Below are 23,190 nucleotides of genomic sequence, written 5' to 3' on the forward strand. Positions count from 1 at the left end.
TTTAAATGCTAGCCCCTCCTAAAGCTAAATACGGTAGCTAGGGGTAGTCCTTGAGGAACCCGGCGAGCGATGACAGAATTTAAAAAAAAAAAAAAAGATGCACAGTAAAGTGATCATTGAAAAATCTTGCAGAGATCAATATTAGAAACAAATATGCTTAAATAATAGGAAAAATATATTTAAACAGAAATTGGAGCAAATTCATGAAGAAAAAACACACAATTAGCACAAACCTATTTTGAACAGTTTTTCTATCATTGCCCAAAGTCTCTACTGGTCCGCCCCTTATTGTGCCAACATTACAGCACTGGTGATTATAAACACTTTCACTTTCCCATGCTTGTAAGGTACAACGTTGCAGCACACTGCGTGGCAATTGCCATACCACGTAGTTCTAGTCAGCGATAACACCGAAAGCTATCGTAAAGTATATCTTGATTTCAACGTAGACCTACAAACCCTTTATCGATGCCGATTTCTCGACAACACCAGATGACCTCTTTGTATAATTATCATGTTTAAATGTCTCGTTATTCAACCGTAAAAAAATAAATGTTTAAAACGAACGCTACCTGAATATAATACACTGCGACTTCCGTTTGATACTAAAAAACGTGACTGGCGCGATATTTTGCATTGAACGACCCTCTAAGTCAGCGGTGCTTACTTATATATTAGAAAATAACCAGTAAGCTGGAGGGCGTGTTCTAGATCTATATTGTAGTTTACCAAGCAGAGAGATATGATTCACAATAGAGTTCTCTTCGTTTAAACGGTGAGTACATATTTATCGTATACACGTTGTCTTGTAGACTGGATGATGGGAATTATCGTATTTTGTACGGTTTTTCCGTTTGACGCAATTTGATCAGTAATCAACATAAACGGTTTAGATTTATTTTGTAGGTAATGGTGTCACACTTGGGGCCGAGTGTGAAGTGTTCGATATAATCGTAGACAGTTTCACTATACGTGCATAATCGTCGTTGAAACGTGAGTCTGGCTAAAATCAAATTCCACGGACCGTTGATGTATTTTCCCTTTCAAAATACCGGTTTCAATTTAGAATCCTAAAAATAATATAAGATTAATTTCTAAACTGTTTAAATCACTAAACGGACTGACTACGTTAGTACGTGGCTTTATAACTCAGCCACGTTCGAATGACGATTATTTCACTTGCTGGCCATAATATCTGACCAATAATAACATTGTATTCATTTTGTTTACAATTGAACTTGAATTGCGCGTAGTTATGAGAGTTATGGCCGTGTGATTGTGGGTCACATCGACTTCAATCGATAGAGTGTGCACACGTACATTCATGACAATGTTGCTGATATATGTATGTGTGCCGTCATATGCAAATTACATTGAAGGTTGGCCGCGTTTTACACTACGTGTTTACCGTACTGTGCTGTCTGACCCTGACCTATCCGAGTACACAAGAGAGTGAGGTTCAACGCTTTCGTATTATAATAGTAATAGGGATGCCGACATAGAATACACGCGTGTGCATGATTTAGTTGTGACAATCATTATCGCGATGAATGCTTGCGTTTTCTGATCCGTACGTGATCGTGACGATGCTTTATCTGAACAACATGCTACTGTGCTTAAGGGGTCGGCCATCCGATTTTAGGGGGGTGGCTTTTTGCAAGGAACACTGAGATTTAAACGTACGTGTACTTATATATCGACTGCGTGTTATTATGTACAGTGACTGGTCGTATGGATCAAAGGCATTTGTATTATTATTATGGACGTAATGGAATATGTGCTATTGACAATAGTGACTTTATTACGCAACTTAACCATCTGTGGGTTTAGTAAGGTAAAAAAATAATTACAAAAGACAAATAAAATAAGACACACTAAAATTAAAATACACTGAAATTCAAAAAAAAAAAAAAAAAAAAAAATAAAAATAGAAAATCTCTGAAAAATTGATTAAACAGCAGCAAGGTTCTCCCAGACCACAGTTACATACTCAACTTTAGAAAATTGTATTTTTTAAATAATATGATAAAGCCATATTATTTCCTTTTCACAAAGCTTTCCGTTCTGGACAACTCATTAATTTTTATTTTAAAATATTTCAAGACATTTTTTTTCTCTACTTCTTAGAAATTGCAATCTAAGATGAAATGCATTTCATCTTTAATTGAATTCGTTTGTTAGCTTTGTTTTACAACATTGGTTAGTTGATTAATATTGTTGATCTTGTAAGTTTCTTTTATTTTAGACAAGTTTTTTTCTTCAAACAATTTTTTTATTTGAGTAATCCAGGCAGAATTATTCTGTATTTCCTTTAATGCACATTTTAATATCATACTCACGAATTGGACTCACGCCGTCATCACGGAAACAAGAAGCCAGCGGCCATCAACCCTGAATTAAAAAATAAAAAATGTTTTCAAATTCTGTGTGTTAAAAGCCGAAGACTTGAATATCAATGGGCTTGTTTAGCTCCTCTGTCGACCTTTTCGAGAGGAGCTTATCAGACGAGTGATTGTCCATCGGCGTCCGTCGTCGTCGTCCGTCGTCCGTCGTCGTCAGTTCGTGTCAACTTTTTACCTTTTCGACTTCTTGAAGAACTAAAATTCTGTATGCTTTGTATATGTACCTTGGGCAGACCTCTCTCAGATTTGTTCATTTCGTCATATCTTCAATTCCCTAATTTTGATGAATATTTTTGTTACTTTTAGTAACTTTTTGACTTCTTATTAAAAACCGCAAGTCTGATTGCTTTGGTATTACACAATAGGGACTACAGAGCACTCTCAGATTTGTTCATTTCGTGATGATATCTTCAATTCTCTAATTATACATGTGTACATGTAGGTACCCTCAGATAGACCTCTCAGATTTGTTCATTTCCTGGTGATATATTTAATTCTCTATCTATGATGAATATTTTTCTCATTTTTAGGAAAAAGTGAAATTTGCTTCTTGTTAAAATCCACAAATGTGATTGCTTTGATACTATACATATAGGTGCCACAGTTAGACCTCTCAGATTTGTTCATTTCCTAATATCTTCAGTTCTTTATTTGAAACGTGCACTGCTAACATCGGCTGTGAGGCTGCTTGTTTTTTAACAATCCGATGAATAAGTACAATATTTTTGTATGCCGAAACAGTACAGTGCATCTCAACATGTTTTCATGTCGGAGCCTAGCACACTCCCTCTCACCAATAATTTATTTATTTTATTTATTTATTAACAGATTATTTCCCGCATGTGAAATATTGACCTTCATATATTCAATATAGTCATGATTAGCCACCTCCCATATGAATTACTCTCTTACGTGGTGACGTATTTATATTTAAAATTAAACGTATTCATGTTTAATATACGAGAATGTGATCGGCATGTGGTTGTACGTGTTTTTGCCATTGTTCTTATCTGTGTTTTTTTCAACCGTGCTCATCATGGCGGATCAGGTCGAAGTAGCTAGTGTGCATGAGTAAAAATAGTGGCTTAATCTATCGAATTTGTGCGCCACTGACTCAGTGTCGGTATATTTTGTGATAGATGTTTTCTAAAGCTCGTACAGAACCACGCGAAACAATGAGAATCAGAACGCGGCAAAACAACACTTTCACGAAATACCGCGTTTTCAAAATTTTATGGTCACTTAACTATATTCGCACAAAAAATGAGTCGTAAAAATTGATATATTTTAGTCATTTAGCCTCGGTTGGTAAAAACGTCTCATGATAGTTTAAATGTTGTTACAGTGAAAACTTAACATGTAGTTATTAAATTGGTAATAACAAATTATTAAGAACTTCAGCAGATTAATATTAATTTATTATAAAATATTCAATAACATGGATTTTTTATAAAAATAGTTCTAAAAATGTCTGTTTGTATTTGATTGATTTAGATGTTTGTAAGTGCTGGGTTAAAAAGGGCGCTATAGGGCGCTAAAGGGCGCTGGCTTGTGTCCGACATCTTACAAACCGGAACGAAACGTTGTTTTAAAAAAATAGGTTAGTCTATATATTCCTAATCACCAGACTTGTTGTTACTGTGCCAAATGTCATATACTATTGCATTATTTATTAATTCTGATAATATTACTATTTATAGCAATATTTGTTTGTTATTGCAGGTCACGTGGTGTTTTACTTAGTACAATCATAGGTCATACGTTGGACACAGATTGTTGGTGCCACATTTCCAAAACTTTCACAATAGTTGTTCTCGCAATCCCTAATAATTATGTAGAGAAAAAAAAAGAGTGCCACAATAGTCAATATTTATGCGCGAGAACATAACATTTCTAATGACATATTTATATTCATAAAAACTTCAGTTGATTTCATAAAATACAAAATCATTTGTACTTACCTACCCATCTCTTTATCCTAATTCTAATACCAATGCACGTATTTCTTGACTTCATTAATAATTTTCCAATTACGCAAAAGAGGTTTTACGAATTTGAATTGAGATTTTACGAATACAAATAAATTTAAGTTTAAGTTATTACAACTAGACACAGTTTAATTAAACTGTAATTTAATTGCATTTCTATATGGAATCGCAAATTAATCAAGTTGAGTTTAATTAAATTGTGATTTAATTGCATTTCTATATGGAATCGCAAATTAATCAAGTTGAATTTAATTAAATTGTGATTTAATTGTATTATATATAAAATGAAAAAAAAAATAGATTAAAAATAAAATAAAAAATGAGTACAAGAAAGCCGTGTTCTCCCTGTGCGAAAAATAGACTGGTTCGCCGTGTCAGTCCAGATCAGATAAAAAATGTCATATTTTATTGTTGTGAACAACAAATTTGCAGAAAGCCTAATTTATCCAGCCCCTCGCCCTAATTTCACATGGGTAACATCTAATAACATCAAGCTGTATCAGCCACTGTTACTAGTAAGACCAACACCGGTGCAGCTAGAGCAATTTTATTTGTATGTAATTATAAAAAAATTAACGGTAGAAATTCAAATTCAATTCAAATACACGATGAAAATGAATACTAGTAAGTCGGTGATAGAGGGCGCTTAGCGGTGTGATAACGGCGTTTGGTATAAGATACAACCCCTAAACGACGGTGTTACAAACGCTGGCGCCACGCCTGAATTTCTTGTCCACACACGTTCTCAGATATGCAATGTATTCATACGTGACCCATGAATTATGTCTGAACATCTGTTTTGGCGAAGTGCCACGTGTCGTTGGATTTCGCATCAGACCCCACTAACGGCGTGTGTTGATTTTGGAACACCGCGGAGGGCGCAACTCACTCGACCTCGTCAGGCTAACACACACAGTGAATACAAAAACGTACGCTGAGGGGTGGTGGTTATAGTATCTTTATACATACTGGTCGCCATTCTGTTACTGTGATATGTGGATCTTTACCCAAGAAACCTTTAGTAGGCAAACACTCCAATTTTCAAGTTTAAAAATTGATAAAGTAAATGTAATTATAATATAATTAAAAAAACACATTCTGATTGTATATGTAAATCATCATTTTTTTCTTACTTTTTTTCATATATTGAGTATAGATATATGCTAATTAAGTGCAAATAAAAATGTAACATTTTAACCACAGTACATAGTAGTGACATGTTTTGTTTTGAATATATTAAACAACAATGGCTGCTGAACCATAATCAAGGTCATTGCCGGTATTAACGATTTAGTGTTTTACCGGACCCAGTGCGCCAGCTTGATGTAAACAATATTTATGATTTTGTTAAAGGGGTGAAATCAATTATTTTTCTTTACTATATCGAATAATGTGCCCCAGTAGCTACTTATAGTTGTTTGTCAATTTTAAAGCGCGGTGGTCGTCGCGCAGCGCGTGTTCGAATTTCATGTAAATAAACAATGTATTTTACACGCGTTGTATACGTCGCTATGGGTCCCATATAGAACAGGACGCGGCACGACGACTATCGCCCTTTAACTAAACAAATGACAATATTTCTAATTTTGTATTTTCATACAATTATATCATGATTGTAACAGATGTCCTGATATAGCTACGAAGTCTCTTGTGGCAGTGACTTCTGTTATTTTCTGTGTTTCTTTTGAATGATTAGCGTTGACAATGTGTAGGCGAGCTAAAATTGGTCTATATTCAAGAATTCGTGAATTTGCCGACTGTTACTACACTTTTGAAGTTGAAAACATTGTTGATATGTTTGAGAAAACTACAGTAGACTGCACGTACACATATGTGAGCAAAACAAAGCAGAGCTTTCTGTGCAAATATCGCCACAAATAGCAATGTATCAACGGTTACGCTATTGTGTTCAATGCCGGCCTTCTAAACTGAAACAAAGATGATAACACTTTCTTGTGTTATATATAAGTAAATTATATATTTACACATAGATCTGTGTCACACTTATATATTTACACATAGATCCGTGACACACTTATATATTTACACATAGAACCGTGACAGATTCATTTATTTACACAAGAATTTTCTGAGATATACACAACATTTCCCAGTGTAATAATTATTGTGAGTATCTCTAAACGTTGAGGGCGTTCGACTACGACTAATTTTCCAGAACGTCATTGAGAACTACATGATAACGAAATATAAAATAAATATGTTTTCCTGTGTGTTTTGTAGTGACACCCAATCCCAATTCACCATATCCACAAGCGATTTAAGACCCTTGTCACGATCCACTGGCTGTATACATATAAATAGCTTTGAATCAGCTAGGTATTATTTATTGTTGGAACGAACATTCTTTTGTTGATATCAGCATGTATATTTCATTTGGTGCATCAATATAATCGAAAGATTGGGTATTTTCCGTGAAAATAAATTAAGCAAAACAAGGCTGCCAACAAAGTAACATCACGTTTTCGCAACACATTTAAGTGTTTTGTTGCACGTGAATTAGGACGTGGCACGTACAAATTGTTTACAATGTATATTCAATATAATTTATATATTTGTTATTTTACAGGACTATAATGGAGAGAATAAACATATCAGATCAAGAATCAATTGCCACAAGAGAACTAAAGAGGGCGCTCTTCCAAAAGGTCTGTGTCTGTCAATTATTTGATGTTTTTTAAATATTACGCGTTGCTTTTCGAAAACCCTGATACAACTCAAATGGTGGCAGTCGTCGCGCTGTGTTGATAAACATTGATTTTCCCACAATCCAATGTGCTTTTCTAATGGAAATCTCAAGTATGAGTTTTGACCTGGGCGCGACTTGCACTAATTACTGCCAGAGACTCCTTTGACACCTTCCAATCAGCCACAAAATACCTAATTAAAGCTTGGTAACGTATCAATTTGTACTCGTTCATCTGCTCAACAATCAAAGACGCCATTTTTGTGTATATGAGACCCATATATCTCACGCATGCGCGGCCCGACGACTACCGCCCTTTAAGGCAATTTGAGCCCAATTCAAGTTGGATACACGCTGAATAACCATTCTGTTATAATTAAAAAAAAATTTAAAAGGCTAAGAAGGATGTAAATCGATCATAATAAATATACCAGTTTATAATAAAACAACAGGGCTGTGCGGTTATCTCTCTATCAAATGGCAATTTGTAATGCGCTATCCTGGCGTCACCCAGGGTAGGGGTTACCCTTTGATGTTCAGCCTAAGGTAGGATTTGAACTTGGGTCTACCGATCATGAGTCTGATGCGACAACCACTATGCTACTATGTTTACATGTAAATGTGACTTTTAATAAATAATTATTGATTCAAATGAATACACTATTATACAGTAGATCACTTACCCAGTGGCACGTGTCCACATACTTCAGTTAATTCAAGCCTTCAGATTGCACTTGCCATTAGCTATGTACTGGCCATTCAATGTGCATTTGTGTTCAAAATTGGCAACAAGTGACAATGATGGTCAGATACAGTACGATTATGGTCACTACAATCCTACAAATTTATAATCGAATATTTACTTTCGTTTTGTCTTTAGTGGTATTTACCTCACCTAAATGGTGAGAAGGTGGTGATAGTTTCCTTTGATGAATAACCCTTAGCCCCGACCTTTACATTTCAGTGACTATAGATAACCATTCAACATTACAACCTGAGAATGTTCCTTTGTCTTACAGTGCCATGGTCTATCACTTCTAACTGGATGCCAAATCTTCCTTCACATTGAAGACAAAAATGATGGAGTACAGTTCTATGGCAACCAAGAACAGGTCAAACGATTCCTGAATGGACAGTTCCTGCCAAATGGGCAGGAGAAAGAAGTATCGGGTGAGACAGGGTTACTAAAGACTCCAGTAGTTAATTCCAATTCAAATGACAAATCTGTGTATACATCCACGAATGAGATATCTTCTGATGAAATCCCAAACAGCACAACGAATCCTGAAGTTACACCTGAAATGGTTGACAAGCATAATGAAAATGAAATGAATAACAATAAACATACAAATCATCTCAATACTGATGAGAAAAATACCAGTATGGACAAAACAGGCACATTTGTGCCGAAGATTAGTGTTGCTTCATTGGGGAAGAAATTTTCGCAGGTGATGATAAAAAGAGTACTCCTTGAGCAAGAGGAAGAGGAACGTCAAAAAGTGATGAGGAAAAAAGAAACAGCACTGAAAATGGAAAATAAAGAAACGTCTGATAATACTGATATTGTACAATCGCATGAAAGTATAATGATAAATGAAGTTTACAGCTTGGATAGAAACTCGGAACAAACAAACAATGCTGAAATTAGTGAGCAAAACAAATTTGACAATCAAAGAAGCCAAGCATTTACCCCAAACGAACAACAAGAAGGATACAGAGAGTATGTTTATAATCATGCAACAAACCAAAGGAGAGAAAGCAACACAGAACAAAGAGAACCGATAAATTTTTCAGCAAGAGATCAAACAGATGAAATAGGATTCATCAATATTCAGCAAGATGCTGCATCTAGTTCTGATAGTGGCATCTCCACAGAGGCTTTAGAAACCAGTTCTCCCAATGAAAGCTTACCTGCCGAGATTCCGTATTATAAAATTGCTTCAAAATCAAAGAGACGTTATCAGTGTGGCATTTGTGGGAAAGCATTTACTCAGCTGTCCGTGTTGAAGGAACACATGAAGACACATACAGGTGAAAAACCATACATATGTAAACAATGTGGAAAAGAGTTCAGTCATCCAAGTAATTTCAAACGTCATGAACGCCTTGTACATAGTGGTTCTGGTGAAAGAAGGCACCAGTGTCCAGTTTGCCTGAAAGCATTTCCACTATCACACCATTTGAAAGAACATTTCCGTATTCATAGTGGGGAGCGCCCATACCAGTGCAAAGTATGTGGACAGAAGTTTAAGCAGTCATCAACATTAAAAACTCACCAAAAGAGGCATTTCACAAAAGATGCTTTAAATGTTGATACTAATGATTTATACCAAAATGCAACGGATATGAGCCAACAGAACATTTCACAGAGGCACTTTTCATCTTCTTCCTCTCCAAGATCTATTGATGGCTTAGATATTGAAGGGATTCACCCAAACCATTCAAACTCCTCCTTAGCTAAGAACCCATCGCCCGGAGTTGTAAAGGCAATGGAGGGGTACAATGGAGTGCCACATGCGGATGATGTTGTTAGAAACCAGCCTTTTCATCCAAGAATGCTCCCTGTTCATCATTTGAATATGCCGACAACAGAATTACCAAAAGCTTCCAAACCATTTGTTAACGTCCAAAGTACACAATTTTCAATGGATGCAGTCATGTTGCAACACACTAGTAAATTTGGACCAGATGGCAACACTGACTCATTTGAAAATAACAGTCCAACAAGAGTGAGCAGGTATCCACCACCTCTCATCCACTGCAGGTCTAAAGACTGGTTTGACGAAGACAGAGAACTTGGGAATAAATATAAAAAAACAAGGGTCGAAAGCAATGACGGAAACACCATGCTACAGCAGGGAAATGAACAGCAGAGTGCCTCAGATGACGCTGATTCGACACGTTTATCGCCCATAGGTAGCGAGGCAGACGATCTCCTTTCTGCTACGAAAGGTCATGATAGTAATCAGCCATTTGAACATATCAAGGTGAAATTGGAGGTGCCAGATGAACAAGTTAACAAAGCATCATCTTGTATAGCTGACGAGAATACTGATGACAATCGTTCTAGTGGGACAGGGTATGCAGGCAGTAGTGAGATGTCTGGTGGAAGTGGAACAGATAGTGACTCACCAAATCACGTTCAGCAATACTCGCAGCCTGGCCTATACCCACTCCATATAGCAGCAAGAGAAGGAACAATGGTGATGAGCCAGACAAGAAATGATTATCTAAATTGTTTCCACTGTAAAGTATGCGATACATTCTTGTCATCTGCAGCCACATTCCATGAACATCAAAAGGTATGTCATGGATTAGGAACTTCTGACCAACATATGTGTCACTTATGCAGGCGTAGTTTCAGCAACCAGAGTAACTTCAAACGGCATTTACGCCTCATGCATAGCGGTACCAAGGTGAGACGCCATCAATGTCTAGTCTGTTTTAAAGCATTCCCACTCGGCCATCACTTAAAAGAACATTTTCGCATTCACAGTGGTGAGCGGCCTTACAAGTGTGAGGTCTGTGGAAAAGGCTTCACCCAGTCTTCAACGCTCAAGAATCATCGCAAAACACACGCCCAGGAAAAGGCAAGTTACCACTGCACCAATTGCAACCGGAGGTTCCCCGACGCACAGATGTTGATGGATCACCGTATGCAGCACATTATTGAGTCGTGTAAGTGCCCTACATGTGGCAAGCAATGCCGTAGTCCTTATGAACTCGGTGTTCATAGAATGAAAGAATACTGTTCCAGTAACAATATGCAAAGCAGGCAAAATCTTTCAGAACAGCAGGCTATGCCAAACTAACTAATTACAATCAGTACACAGAGTTAGAAAATAATCGAGAACGATCTGGTTATGCAACTTGTGTTAGTGTTGTTATATTGAAGTTGGTGGTAAACTTGTTGAGATGAGAGGAGATGGTAACACAATATTGTTTTTCCTTCACTTAGTTCTATCTTGTTTAGTTTAGTTTTTATTTCCAGGGTGTATAATTTGTTTGGGATTTTTTGTCATTATCCATTTAAGATTTTTTTGTCTGATTTATTTTCTGCGCTGATTTTTTTGAATTTCACGACTTTTGTCGGTGAACCCCACAATAGAATTAATGTATTTGCAATGATGATACTTCCATTGTAATGGTCTGTCACGTTCAGTGAAATAAGCTCGCACAATGTTTTATTAGAACAAGTTTTAGTGTGCTGAGCACACATTTGGGGAATGTATTGTAATGACTTAATAACCAAGACGTTCAGTAATACTAGTAATCTAAAAAGGAATCATAATCTGGATCATTGCCCCCGAATCAATTAAATTATTCGTTAATGATATCTAAGTTTAGTAGTTTCCCTCTTTATTCGGTTTACCGTTTACTGCGAGATCTTGCACAATGCGAGAAATGCGCCGATCGAACGTCTGCTGCGAAAATCAAAATGATTTGATTTTGAACTTGAATTTCTTTTGTTATAGTACAATGTCAAATGCGGAGCTTTCAGAGGAGAATGTGTCCTTGAGATACACTTACTTATTATAAATGCGGGAGGGTCGTCACCTGCGCACGCGCGGGAATTGAGTTTCAAGCAATGATAACAACTCACGCTAAAAACGCCTAGGATCATGGGTAGACGCTTGTTTGTAAACAATGACACGCTATGGCCATCTGACGCACGCGAAGGCGACGCTGTGATCTTTGTTTGTTTTGTTTTTACGTTCGATTTCATGCATAACGCGGGATCTCGCTGTGAACGGAAAATGATTTAATACTCTATTTGATGTGTATAATATCACCCTGATAAACACAGTAGTGAATTACACTGGGGTGCCGGAAAGATATTATGACATATAAAAATATATCGTATTTACTTGCAATCTGCTAAAAGGGTTGTGGGTGGTTTTTGTTTCAAATATTCAGCTAATCTATCAATTGACATAACGTTGTATGTGTCAGAAACCATATGCTTGTCTCATTGCTTTCAACGATCCAAGAGAACTCTGCACCTCGCAGTGTATGTTGGTTAGACCCTGATACAATAGACGTTCATAGCTTGAGCACCTCGAGATAAAATATGTAAATGGAACAAATATATCAAGACAAACAAATATTTGATTAAAATTAAAAAGAAAATTATAGCGCTTTCTTAATGAAATATGATCAACAAATGAGAGAGTTGTCAGTGGTCATTCCGTAAATAAACAATGTATTTTTCATGCGTTGTGTTTGTGTCGCATGGAAACCATATCATCGCCGTTTCAAAAGTCAAAATTGTGTATGATGAATCTTGACTGCAACATTTTACGATCATTGTCAAAACAAATATTCCTAGGAGATTGATGACTGACTTCCGACGATCTAACCAGTCTTGTATGCCTTAAACTGTATTTCTAATAATGACTGGCCCCCCTTGTTGCCATGGAGAAATGTGTATTGTTCTTAAAGTTTGATTTCTAGTTTGGAGGTATATTCGTGTTAATACTCAAAGCAAATGGTAGAAGGTTTTACAAGCCTATAGATTCACTACAAATTTCTAACAATTGCCTGAGTAAACTAGCTAAGAAATTAATAATTAACTAATAAAGTTGTCCGAGCTATACCAGTAGCTAACCCTTAAAGCGCGGTGGTCGTCGCGCAGCGCGTGTTCGAATTTCATGTAAATAAACAATGTATTTTAAACTCGTTGTATACGTCGCTATGAGTCCCATATCGAACAGGACGCGGCGCGACGACCACCGCCCTTTAAGCTTTTCAAGGACGGATTCAAAGTAACATTTCTATTTCCTATTTCCATTTTGTTTCTCAATCTTTCCAGTTGCTTCTTGTCGTGGTTTTTATGATTGATTTGTAAATGCCAGCTCAAATCATTTCTCACAAGTTTTTTTTTCTTTTTGCTTTTCTCGTACGTCCAGTATTTGTTAGTTACCGACTGAACAACACACGCGACGTGCCAGTATGACTACCTTAGTTTGACCCAGACGATCGAGTTACAGATATTTATTGTAATTTATATACACAATTTGCATATAGTAATTCTACTTGACACCATTGTTACTTCACCACCAGTAAGACCATTATAATATGACCTTTACCACACGTATATACCGTGCGCTTACAAAAATACAGTTAATTTGATTAAAAATCAATCCAATCTTTTCATAAATCACTATTAATTTTATGCAAACCCTGAATACACTATATATAATTTTCAATGTCACCCTTGCAACACTGATTAAATTTTCGCGAGTTCAAATATGAATATGTAAATTTATAACTTTTAACGTGTTTTATCAGATTTCATTCTTGGCGTAGTATGCTACTAAACCCGTTTCATGTGACTACACTATCGGTTATGGTATACTCCATTGATGTACTGTACATCCATGGTTACTCCGAGCACAGTCCCTGTAGACAGAGGGACTGGGCTCCGAGTCATTGATAAAGCTACCGGGCAGATTTGGCGTTAAGTACACATTTTTAAACCAAGGTGTTAAATGTGTATAAACCTAAAATACAAATATAGATATCAAGTGTAGGTAGATGATGATTAACAGCACAAGTTGATATTAGAAATTCTTGAACTATTCTTCTCAGAGTCCAGGTGAATTGTTCGAAGGATGTTATAACGTTAAAGCGGGAGGGTCATCACTTGCGCACGCGCGGGAATCGAGTCCCATGCAACGCTAAAAACGCAAAGGCTCATGGCTAAACGCTTGTTTGTAAACAATGACACGCTATGGCCATCTGACGCATGCGCAGGTGACGAATCCCCCCCCCGCTTTAATATCCTTCATTGTGTGCTGCAGTTATCTTTGAACTTTAACCTTATACATTACCCATTTTACACTTACTTATAATTTCAGGTGGTAACCAAGGAGACTTGATTTGATTTGAGCATATTATGAACTAATAGATTTAATTTTCTCTATGCTTCTTTTCATGGATGATACGTTGTATAATAGGAGGAGTATCTTTGTCAAATGCTTTTCAAATCAAACTTTCATTGTAAACTATTGATAATTTGTCTCTGTTAATATTAATTTTACTGTTTTTTAACCTGAATACACTACTGTAATATTTCACTACCACTATTTTGTTTTTAAATTGCAGTTTTGAATGACAGATAATATAACCCATCATGATAATATAATACACATTAGTTGAAACAGAATGTGTTATGAATTAAGAAAAAATATAAAAGAGCTTCCATTTTGTGCCTATTGTCACTATGCAGTACTAGAACAACAAAAAAACTGGTATATCCACTTTTAGTGCATGTTGCTATGAGTAAATGGAATCAAGGTGTGTTTTTCAGTTTGATGAAATGGTTAAATGGACGGTCAATTAAGTATTAGCTCATATTCCAAATATGTAATTGTGTATACCACAGAGGGATATGTAATTTTTTTTATAGAAAAAGATGTAATATATATTTTATTTTTATTTCATATGCAAAATTATTGTACAAGTTGTGTGCATGTTGCTAATTCAAATATAGCGCTACAGTTTTTGTGCTGTTTGGCTTATTTGTCATTTGAAAAAGAAAGTGGATATGTTTCTATTACGTTTTTGTAAACACTGCAGAAATACTATATGTTAACCAGACAAGGTGGTAGTGCGGTGCTTATTTATGGAATAAAAAAAGCTATAAACACAATGAATGTTCTTTTGCTGGATCATCCCCCCCCACTTGACCTTTATATGTGAGACTTGTTTTATGTTAGCCTGAAATGTAGACGTAGTAACGCCCTCGCCGGCCGACGGCATCAGACCTGTGTTGGGTTTGGAGCACCGCGGAGGGCGCAACTCATGCGACTCGTCAGGCTAGTTTTATGTGTTAGAAATAAAAAAAAAATTGCAGGGTAATGATGAATCAGAAACAAGGTCTTTTTGATGACCTGGTGTAACTCATTCAACATATATCCTCAATTAAAGTATAGATGCAGGTTCGTGGGCCCTTGAGAGTGAATTTTGCTTTTTATTATTCAAACAGTCTTGGCTATAGACTGTTAAAATGTCACAGCATTGTGAATAGTGGAACATACTCAAAAGACGATTTTAAAATATAGAACACTGGTACAAACATTCTCTCTTTTGAATGCTTAGCAAGATTTAGCAAGGCTGTACATAAATAATCAAAAAGAAACATGGTGAAAAAAAAGTAATGACGGGATCTCCATATTATGCACTATATTTAACTTTTTACAAAACGATAATACATTTAAATTTGGAACTGTTACAGCCTTTTTAATTATGAGCATTAGCAAACTTCTTACTGAGTGAATGGTTATGCAAATTAGCCATTATCTCCACTTGTGTTTTTCAGTTTACCATGGAAGTTCAAATCTAAATAGCTCGCACAATTCTTGTTTATTTTGAGTAAAACTTTCACACAACGTTTATCAGTTGTTTATTAACAAATGGGCGTCCAGGCGTATATATACACATGTAGTATGTTTTGTTTTCATATTACAAAGTTGTCAAGCAGGATGTGTGCCATATAGTCAATCCCGGTCAGTATTTCACACTTCGAATGTCATTGTCCGAGAATGTAAAGCTTTAAAAATAAGCCCAGACGTCCTTTTGTTCGTAGAGACGTTGTCAAAATAGTGTGAAAATGTCAAGACAAACTGCCAAAATCTGTGGGAGCTAATTAATTTTCAATCTCTCTGAACAACCAGAAAACACAAACGGAGATAATGGCCGTTTTATGAAAATGACGTTAATCGTCCACAAAAATGGCCATTGCATCACGACGACATCGTACACCGACGCTTGCTGATGTTCAATCGTCAGATAAAAAAATAAAATAAAAATATTTACAATACTAGGGAAACGGAAGTAAAATCCGAAACGGAGTCAAAACCTTGCGTGAAAACTGTCATGGCGCCGTGTTATCTTTTCCACTTAGGGAGGGGCACAATGGATTACGTAAAGTCGATGAGATATTCATACAGTTATACGAACATAGCGATCCCCATTGGGTGGATTGAGTTTAAAATTACCTTTCCTCAAACCTTTAACAAATACTCTGTATGACGCAGTTTTTCACGATCTCCGGTGAAATGGATCATGTGAAGTTAGACGGCCAGGTTGAAATGGGCCGTAGTATTTTGCTACACAACGGCTATTCACAGTTTTTGTACTCAATCGCTCAAACGCCGGTGAGAAAAAGTCGAAATGGAAGACAACTATTGTAAATCGAAACAGGTTTCATTCAACTACGAGCAGACGCAATGGGTCGATAAAAATTAAAACGAACCCTGACCTCTGGAAATACCTCATTCATAGAGTGCCATAGTACCAGAGGTCACCGAGCACGGCCATACAGCGTACTTTGCGACATCGCTACAGATGCATGCTAGCTGACAAAGGGGTTTCCGATTAAGGTAACCAAGATGGCATCGCAGAGTGCGTGATTTTTTCGCGGTGTTTAAAAACAGCATCTCCTTGCCGATGTTTCTGATTTTCGGGGTATTTTTTATTTTTAAGTAACCGAACATTTCACGTTTGTGTATTTTACCACTGAAAAGTTAGTTATCGATGACAGCACAGCAATGGTCTGAATGGTGTTTATCCACTACTACATCGCAATGCTACCAGCACGGTGATCGTTACAGCGAAACGACAAATGTAAAATTAGTCAGTTTTATAATGCCTTCGGAGAAAAAAATGCGTGAAATAAATATTTAACAGTACTCCACTGGAAGCTGCCAGGCTAGAAGTTGTCGACATGTTGCGAGATAAGGGTGAAGAAGTTTACTTATCATTTACAACTGTATGTTTTTTATGTCTTTTTTTGTGTAGTTTGCAAGACTAGTTGGTAGCACTTGGGGTAAGTTAAACAGGGTCGCGGACAGGAAGTTACACATCGCCGCACCGTAACTGAGGCCAGCAACTCATTTGCATATAACAACAACAACAGTGACTTGTCAATCAAAGAGCAATGTAAACAAACTTTTGGGACTTTTAACCACATACGCGTGCCTCGATTTTCTATATTTTAAAATCCATTTTTGGGCATGTTCTAGCATTGAAAATGCTTCGAAATTTCAACACTATCTAGCCAAGACTGTCTGGGTAAGAAAAGCAAAAAAAATCATTGGATTGTAGTTCTCAGTGTTATTCAAGATCAGCCATTGCCAAAACCTTCAATTCTGTGTAGTTAAGCATCACGTTATTAATACTACTGATTTAGATTTAAATTTAGATGCCCACGCCGTTACAGGAATAAATTCCACTACTGTTGCTGCAATTAATTTTCGCTGGAAAGATATTATTGTTGGTTATTTTCACTGATTCGTCCAAGTGAAAATAATGTAATGTACATTGTATAGTTCATTCGCCATGACAGAACACATACTGTGAGTTCTAAAGCTATATATATAGCGCCCTCACGTCCACAACTTGCCTCAGCACTCAACATTTGTTTGCCAGATATGGGTTTGTGCTTAATTCTGATAATTCTATCGCAAATGATGACCTCTTACTATTACAATTACTCGGTATACGCATGCTTCATCACGAAAACGCCTATTATGGATTTTTGAATAGTTTGTTATGTCTAAGCACGTACGGTGCTTAGAGTTATTAAAATCGAAAACAAAACCAAATAAGGATATTTTTTCCAAAATGATAAGATAAACGCAAAAAAAAAATGTTATTTGAAAATCCCCGTATCTACTTTTTGTGAATCGTCCCGGTTATCCCGACGGTGAACCTCCGGGTGAATACTTATGTATCCATTTATACACGACGTTCAATTCGAGTGCCCTCAGGGTTTGTCATCAAAACCGATAAAGCGAGATACACGACTAAGTACGTTGCAGAACGAAACACTAGCAATCTTTTCATTCTCCTTGCCAGCAATAGAAATGCACACTTTACATAAACGTGAGAATTCAGGTTTACACAACTTCCGCTAGAGGGCGCTTTAAAAGTGGCAAAAACACTACATCTTTACGATCAACTTCAGGGGTTCCTTTTACGACTCACCTATAAATTCTCGATAAATATGCTTGTATTGTACGCTCATATGTAATTCCAACAACTACCTGGAGGATACAGAGGCTAACATTTTAGTAAACCACTTGGCGGTTTCTATAAGAGACACGATTCTACAAAATGTCTAATCAAAATGTTACAATTGCGAATCAAAATTCAACACTTTACAATATTCAAAGCACAATGTCTAATAAGACTGGTTTGACCACAGGTGGCGCTCTTCGCGTAGCGGTGATTGTGACATCATCGTTTATCAGGTGAGGCAACATTTGAAGCAACGATTGTTTTATAAATTTATATTAAATTTTCCAAAAAAGTTAAACAAATTAAAATCCCATTATGCTACAGATTATGACTATGTTAAATTAATAAGACATGGAAATTAGTGGTTTCAATAAAAATAGCTAAAGATTTGATCTGAAAGGCCGATCATGAATTAATATAGAGGTCATAGTGACGAATAATTGATATGACGTACCGGTAAATAAGTTTGAGCGAGTCTGAAGGACGCTGACCTTATAGAAAAAATTTGGGTTTGACCAACAAAAAAAATGAAAAGCAAGAAGACAATACCAATGCGAATTACTTTTTTCAGGATGATATAGCTGTAATGATGTCTCCCCCTCTATTAAATGCGTATGTTATTTTTTTAACATTCGTTTTATGAAATGTTCTTGTATTATTGTTTGAACAAAATCTACCCCGAGTTTCAATGGATAGTCCCTGACATCGCGATTGCAAACATCAAAACGCTAAAGGGGGTAAATGGTGTCACGTGATACGTTATATCGATTATTCTTTGTTTGTCACGCCTTCCACTAGTTGGTCAAATGCGTCCATGTAACAACATGATTTTAACACTTTTTGTTATATATGAAACAGACAATACGAGCGTACTCGTGTTTTATGACGATAAAACCCAGTACACTCAAAGGGGTAAAAGGTGTGTTAAGTGATCGATATTTAATATCGATTATTCTTGATCATTGTTTGACGGCCGCGACTGGTTACAGATTGGTGCCACTCTTCTGGAAAAAAAGCTCTCTAGTCAATTTAATTTAATTTGTATTTTTAAAGCGCCGTGATTTCAAATTAGGAGCATACTAGAGGGCTAATTAGAACAACATTCTCCCTTGAAACAGACAAGGAACAACAGCTACTCTTAAAAGAGGGTCGGCAAGGGGTATTTTCGTAAGCTGTGTTCAATTGTCCCCCTTCTTTAACCGTGACACGGAATTACAAATACTATATTAAGAATAATAGCGTAATCAATCAATTTTGGAAATCTTTGCACGTGGCAAAAAAATTCCTTTCGATTTCAAATAGTCAACCCTTGATGAACAAAATTTTGCTCACAATTCATTTAACTTCAGTTGGATGGATAGTTTTTTTTCAGGTTATTACAGCTTGACATATAAAAGTTAACAAACCCCACTCTCATTCACATCATTTCTTCTCAAACAGATCACTTTGCGTAGCTAGAGAATAAATGGCGGCGCACTGCACTTAACTGCGTCTCACACATCAAGCGTCACCGTCCTTGCCCTGTAGTCTGGCAATGAATGCGTCAGCTTTTATTTGATAGTCACAGTTGCATAGTGATAGTTGAATAACCTTTATTTAGAACATGAAGAAAGTAAGACGCCATTAATTTAGTTTAAAATCAAGTATAAATAAATCCGCATAGTGCCTGGTCGGCGTAGTTTAGAGGTGTCCATATTGATCTAATTGCAGTGTATTGAATATTATAAACAATGAATACTGTCATTATTCGGAGTTTGACCACATTTGAAATGTCAATGCAAAACTGATGGTTTTGATCTACCCCTATGATAAGGTGTACGTGATTGTTAAGAATTGACGAGACGAGAGCGCGGCTGTACGGCAAAGGTCACAATTTATGTAGGTCAGTCAGAGCTGAAGATACATTTAATTCATGATTAACTATAGAACTTGATAACAATCTGTACGAAACATTGTAATGCGGTGCACGTGGTTCTTAAGATTGGATGGTCGAATATCAATTTTTATTTGGACATTTTCCAATCCAAACTAAACTAAATTTGGAGTATTGAATAATTTCAAACATACTTTGCACGTACATATATTACAACATTGTCTTCGATCATCGTGGTTCTCACAGGGGACGATTTAGTATTTACATTAAATCTCATAAATGTAGTGTATCTATTGGACGTAAAGCACAGAAATCTTCTGTTAAATTGGCCTCTAGCTAAATAATTAATATTAGTGTACATCTGTCACCGTAACGCCATAGGTTACAGCGTGCCGTAATTTTTACGGGTATTTCATCCTACCACCGCATATAAGGGAATGCGTATTCCAAATATGGAACGATTACGCGCGTAAGCGTCCTCTAATAAGAACAACAAACATGGCTGCCACCAGGGTTTGGCCGGACTCCATACAAAAAAGTTCGCTGATTCTGTCCTAAACTTTTTAGATTTCGGCATTCCCATGATGTATCCTTGGTAGGGAGAGATGTATAATAATAAGGTTATTACGAAGATACCTCAAAGTATGCACTCAGACAGTACGCTGTCGTAATAATCTTATATTATATTGTAAAATACTTTATTTTCACTTGGAATTAATTTTCACTATTTTCTCTGAAGGAATGATTCAGTGAAAATAAAATCCAGCGAATATACCCTTTTCCTAAATTTTACATTCAACTCGTCAAAATTCAGTGAAAATAAATTCTACACAAAATACCCAAAATGTCTTTTCAGTGAAAATTAATTGCAGCAAAAAAATAAGCATTTTACAGTACATGAAATGTAACTTTAAAAATATACCACACCTTTATGAGCGATTTGCAACACTTAGGAATACAATGGAACATTTATTCCATTCATGCTATTATACCGTTGTAATTAGTGTATGTAATAGGTGATTTTCCGTACAATTGCGAGATCTCGCGAGATGCAAGAAAGACGCGCGTCGAACGTCTGCTGCAAAAATCGAACGATTTGATTTTGAACTAGAATTTCTTTATTTCGTAGCTTACATTGACCGGCCGATCTTCGACAGAGGAATATTGCTTCCGAATACCCTTACTTAATCAAAATTGCCTATCATCAAATGTGGACAGCACATTATTAAGCATGGAAATGTCCCCGAAATACTTTCGCGTTTGTCGAATCCCACGCGATGTTTGACGCGACTACGACGCTATGACCTTTGTTTGTCCTGTTGTTACGTTCGATTTCACGCATAACGCGCGATTCTCGCAGTGAACGGAAAATGGTCTATTGTAACCCCATTGGTGGAATAACCTAAGCTTATTTGCATATGAATAAATAATTGTAATCCCATTGGTGGAATAACCTAAGCCTATTTGCATATGAATAAATAATTGTAATCCCATTGGTGGAATAACCTAAGCTTATTTGCATATGAATAAATAATTGTTGGCTCTCCTAATGCTTTGTATAAACTGTTATTTAAAAATAATCTGTTTAGAAGCTGGTTTTAATTCCATGTACTGCTTTGGCCCTGATATTACAGTGCCAGAAGATTTGAAAAAAACTGGCTTCTATTGAAACATACTTTGCTTCGTAGTAGATGTATCGCTGAGTATAGGTACATAAGTGTTCAGCCAATATTCTACTTGACTTTAGCTATGATTTACATCGTCATATCGCACTACATACTGGTATAAGAAATGTTATAAAGTAATTATAAAACGGCTTTTTAATGAGGCAGTTTTCTTCTTCTTATTTTTGCTATTGTAAAAACACAAGTTTAGAATGAGTATTCACTTTTTAAATTAAACGGAAAATATATATTATGAGTTTTATTTATTTTGTTCCTGCACTTTTTTGTTCAAATTTATTATATATTTGATTTTATTTTTTTCATATACAAATTTTGTATTCGTGAAAGCCCACATAAAGTAAAATAAATGAAATTATATATATTTTATATCATATATTCTTTTTTATGTGGTCTTCCGCGAATACAAAATTTGTATATAAAAAGAAAATAACACCAAATAAATAAATAAATAAATAAATAAATAAATAAATAAATAAATAAATAAATAAATAAATAAATAAATAAATAAATAAATAATACAAAAATGACCAAATTACGAAATAATTAAACAAATATGCAGTAAAATTTAATGAATATCTGAACTTGAAAATACGAGCCCTACAATTTAAAAATGATTATTAATCAAATAAAGCTAGTAAATGTGATGCATCACCATCCCTGATGCGGCAGTTCTGATTGGTTGCCTTGTCAACAGGCTCCAGTCATCGCCAGAGTTATTTAATAATAACAGCTGATAGACACGGATAAATGGCAGTGTAAAGCTGCATGACAATTACAAACAAATAATCACATAACTATAATAACGCTACTCGATTCATTTGTACTCTATTGGATCATGTTCTCTATGACAGAACATTTAGTAATAAATTCACGCTATCTGGACATGCGCAATAACGACAATCGTGATTCCTTATAATCATGTCATCGAAAGTGTGTTGAACTCCGTAGGATGTAAATATTAATAGGTTTCCCTTACTCGCGCTACAGTACGTACTATACTCGTCTTGGCGAACAATTGCGGAGATAATGAATATATACTTAGTATTTAGTGTTTCCCTGTATATATCTCCGAAATGGCGCATTCGAGGTTTCGGCGTGTCCCAGGAAATGTTCGAATCACTGACGAACGGGGGGTGTCGGGTGTCATGTCGGTAATCACGTGTCATTATTATTACACATACATGCTGGTATTCACATACTTACAGGAATGTAAATTATATGAATTTTTATCTTATAAACTAAAAAAATGTAATTTTCTCAAAAACACCATTCCCGCACGCAAGCGAAGATGATCAATGGGTAACAGCAACGTTCATAATTAGAGCTTCAAACGAGCTGCTATTTTTTGATTGGCTGGCTTCAACCACGTGAAATTACGTATGACAAGAATCGCTTACCCCATTACAATGTGGATTTTGTACTTATTTTTTTCGCATTTTACGCGGAATGGATTAATGCTTCTTTCCAAGTTGAATTTTTCTGTCAGAAACAGGAAAGCAGGGATATTATGCTT

General features: G+C 36.0%; 1 protein-coding gene across 1 annotated transcript; it reads left to right on the forward strand.

The window, feature by feature from the left end:
- Window positions 1-668: 668 nt before the first annotated feature.
- On the forward strand, window positions 669-14,748 carry LOC146730897 (uncharacterized). The gene is made up of 3 exons (XM_085493904.1): window positions 669-775; window positions 6,978-7,056; window positions 8,114-14,748. Exons 2-3 carry the CDS (start codon window positions 6,985-6,987, stop codon window positions 10,904-10,906), a joined length of 2,865 nt encoding a protein of 954 aa, XP_085350030.1. The 5' UTR covers window positions 669-775; window positions 6,978-6,984; the 3' UTR covers window positions 10,907-14,748.
- Window positions 14,749-23,190: the final 8,442 nt, after the last annotated feature.

The sequence above is a fragment of the Saccoglossus kowalevskii genome, chromosome 19 (genome assembly GCF_978046115.1).
Source record: "Saccoglossus kowalevskii chromosome 19, keSacKowa6.1, whole genome shotgun sequence".
Lineage (NCBI taxonomy): Eukaryota > Metazoa > Hemichordata > Enteropneusta > Harrimaniidae > Saccoglossus > Saccoglossus kowalevskii.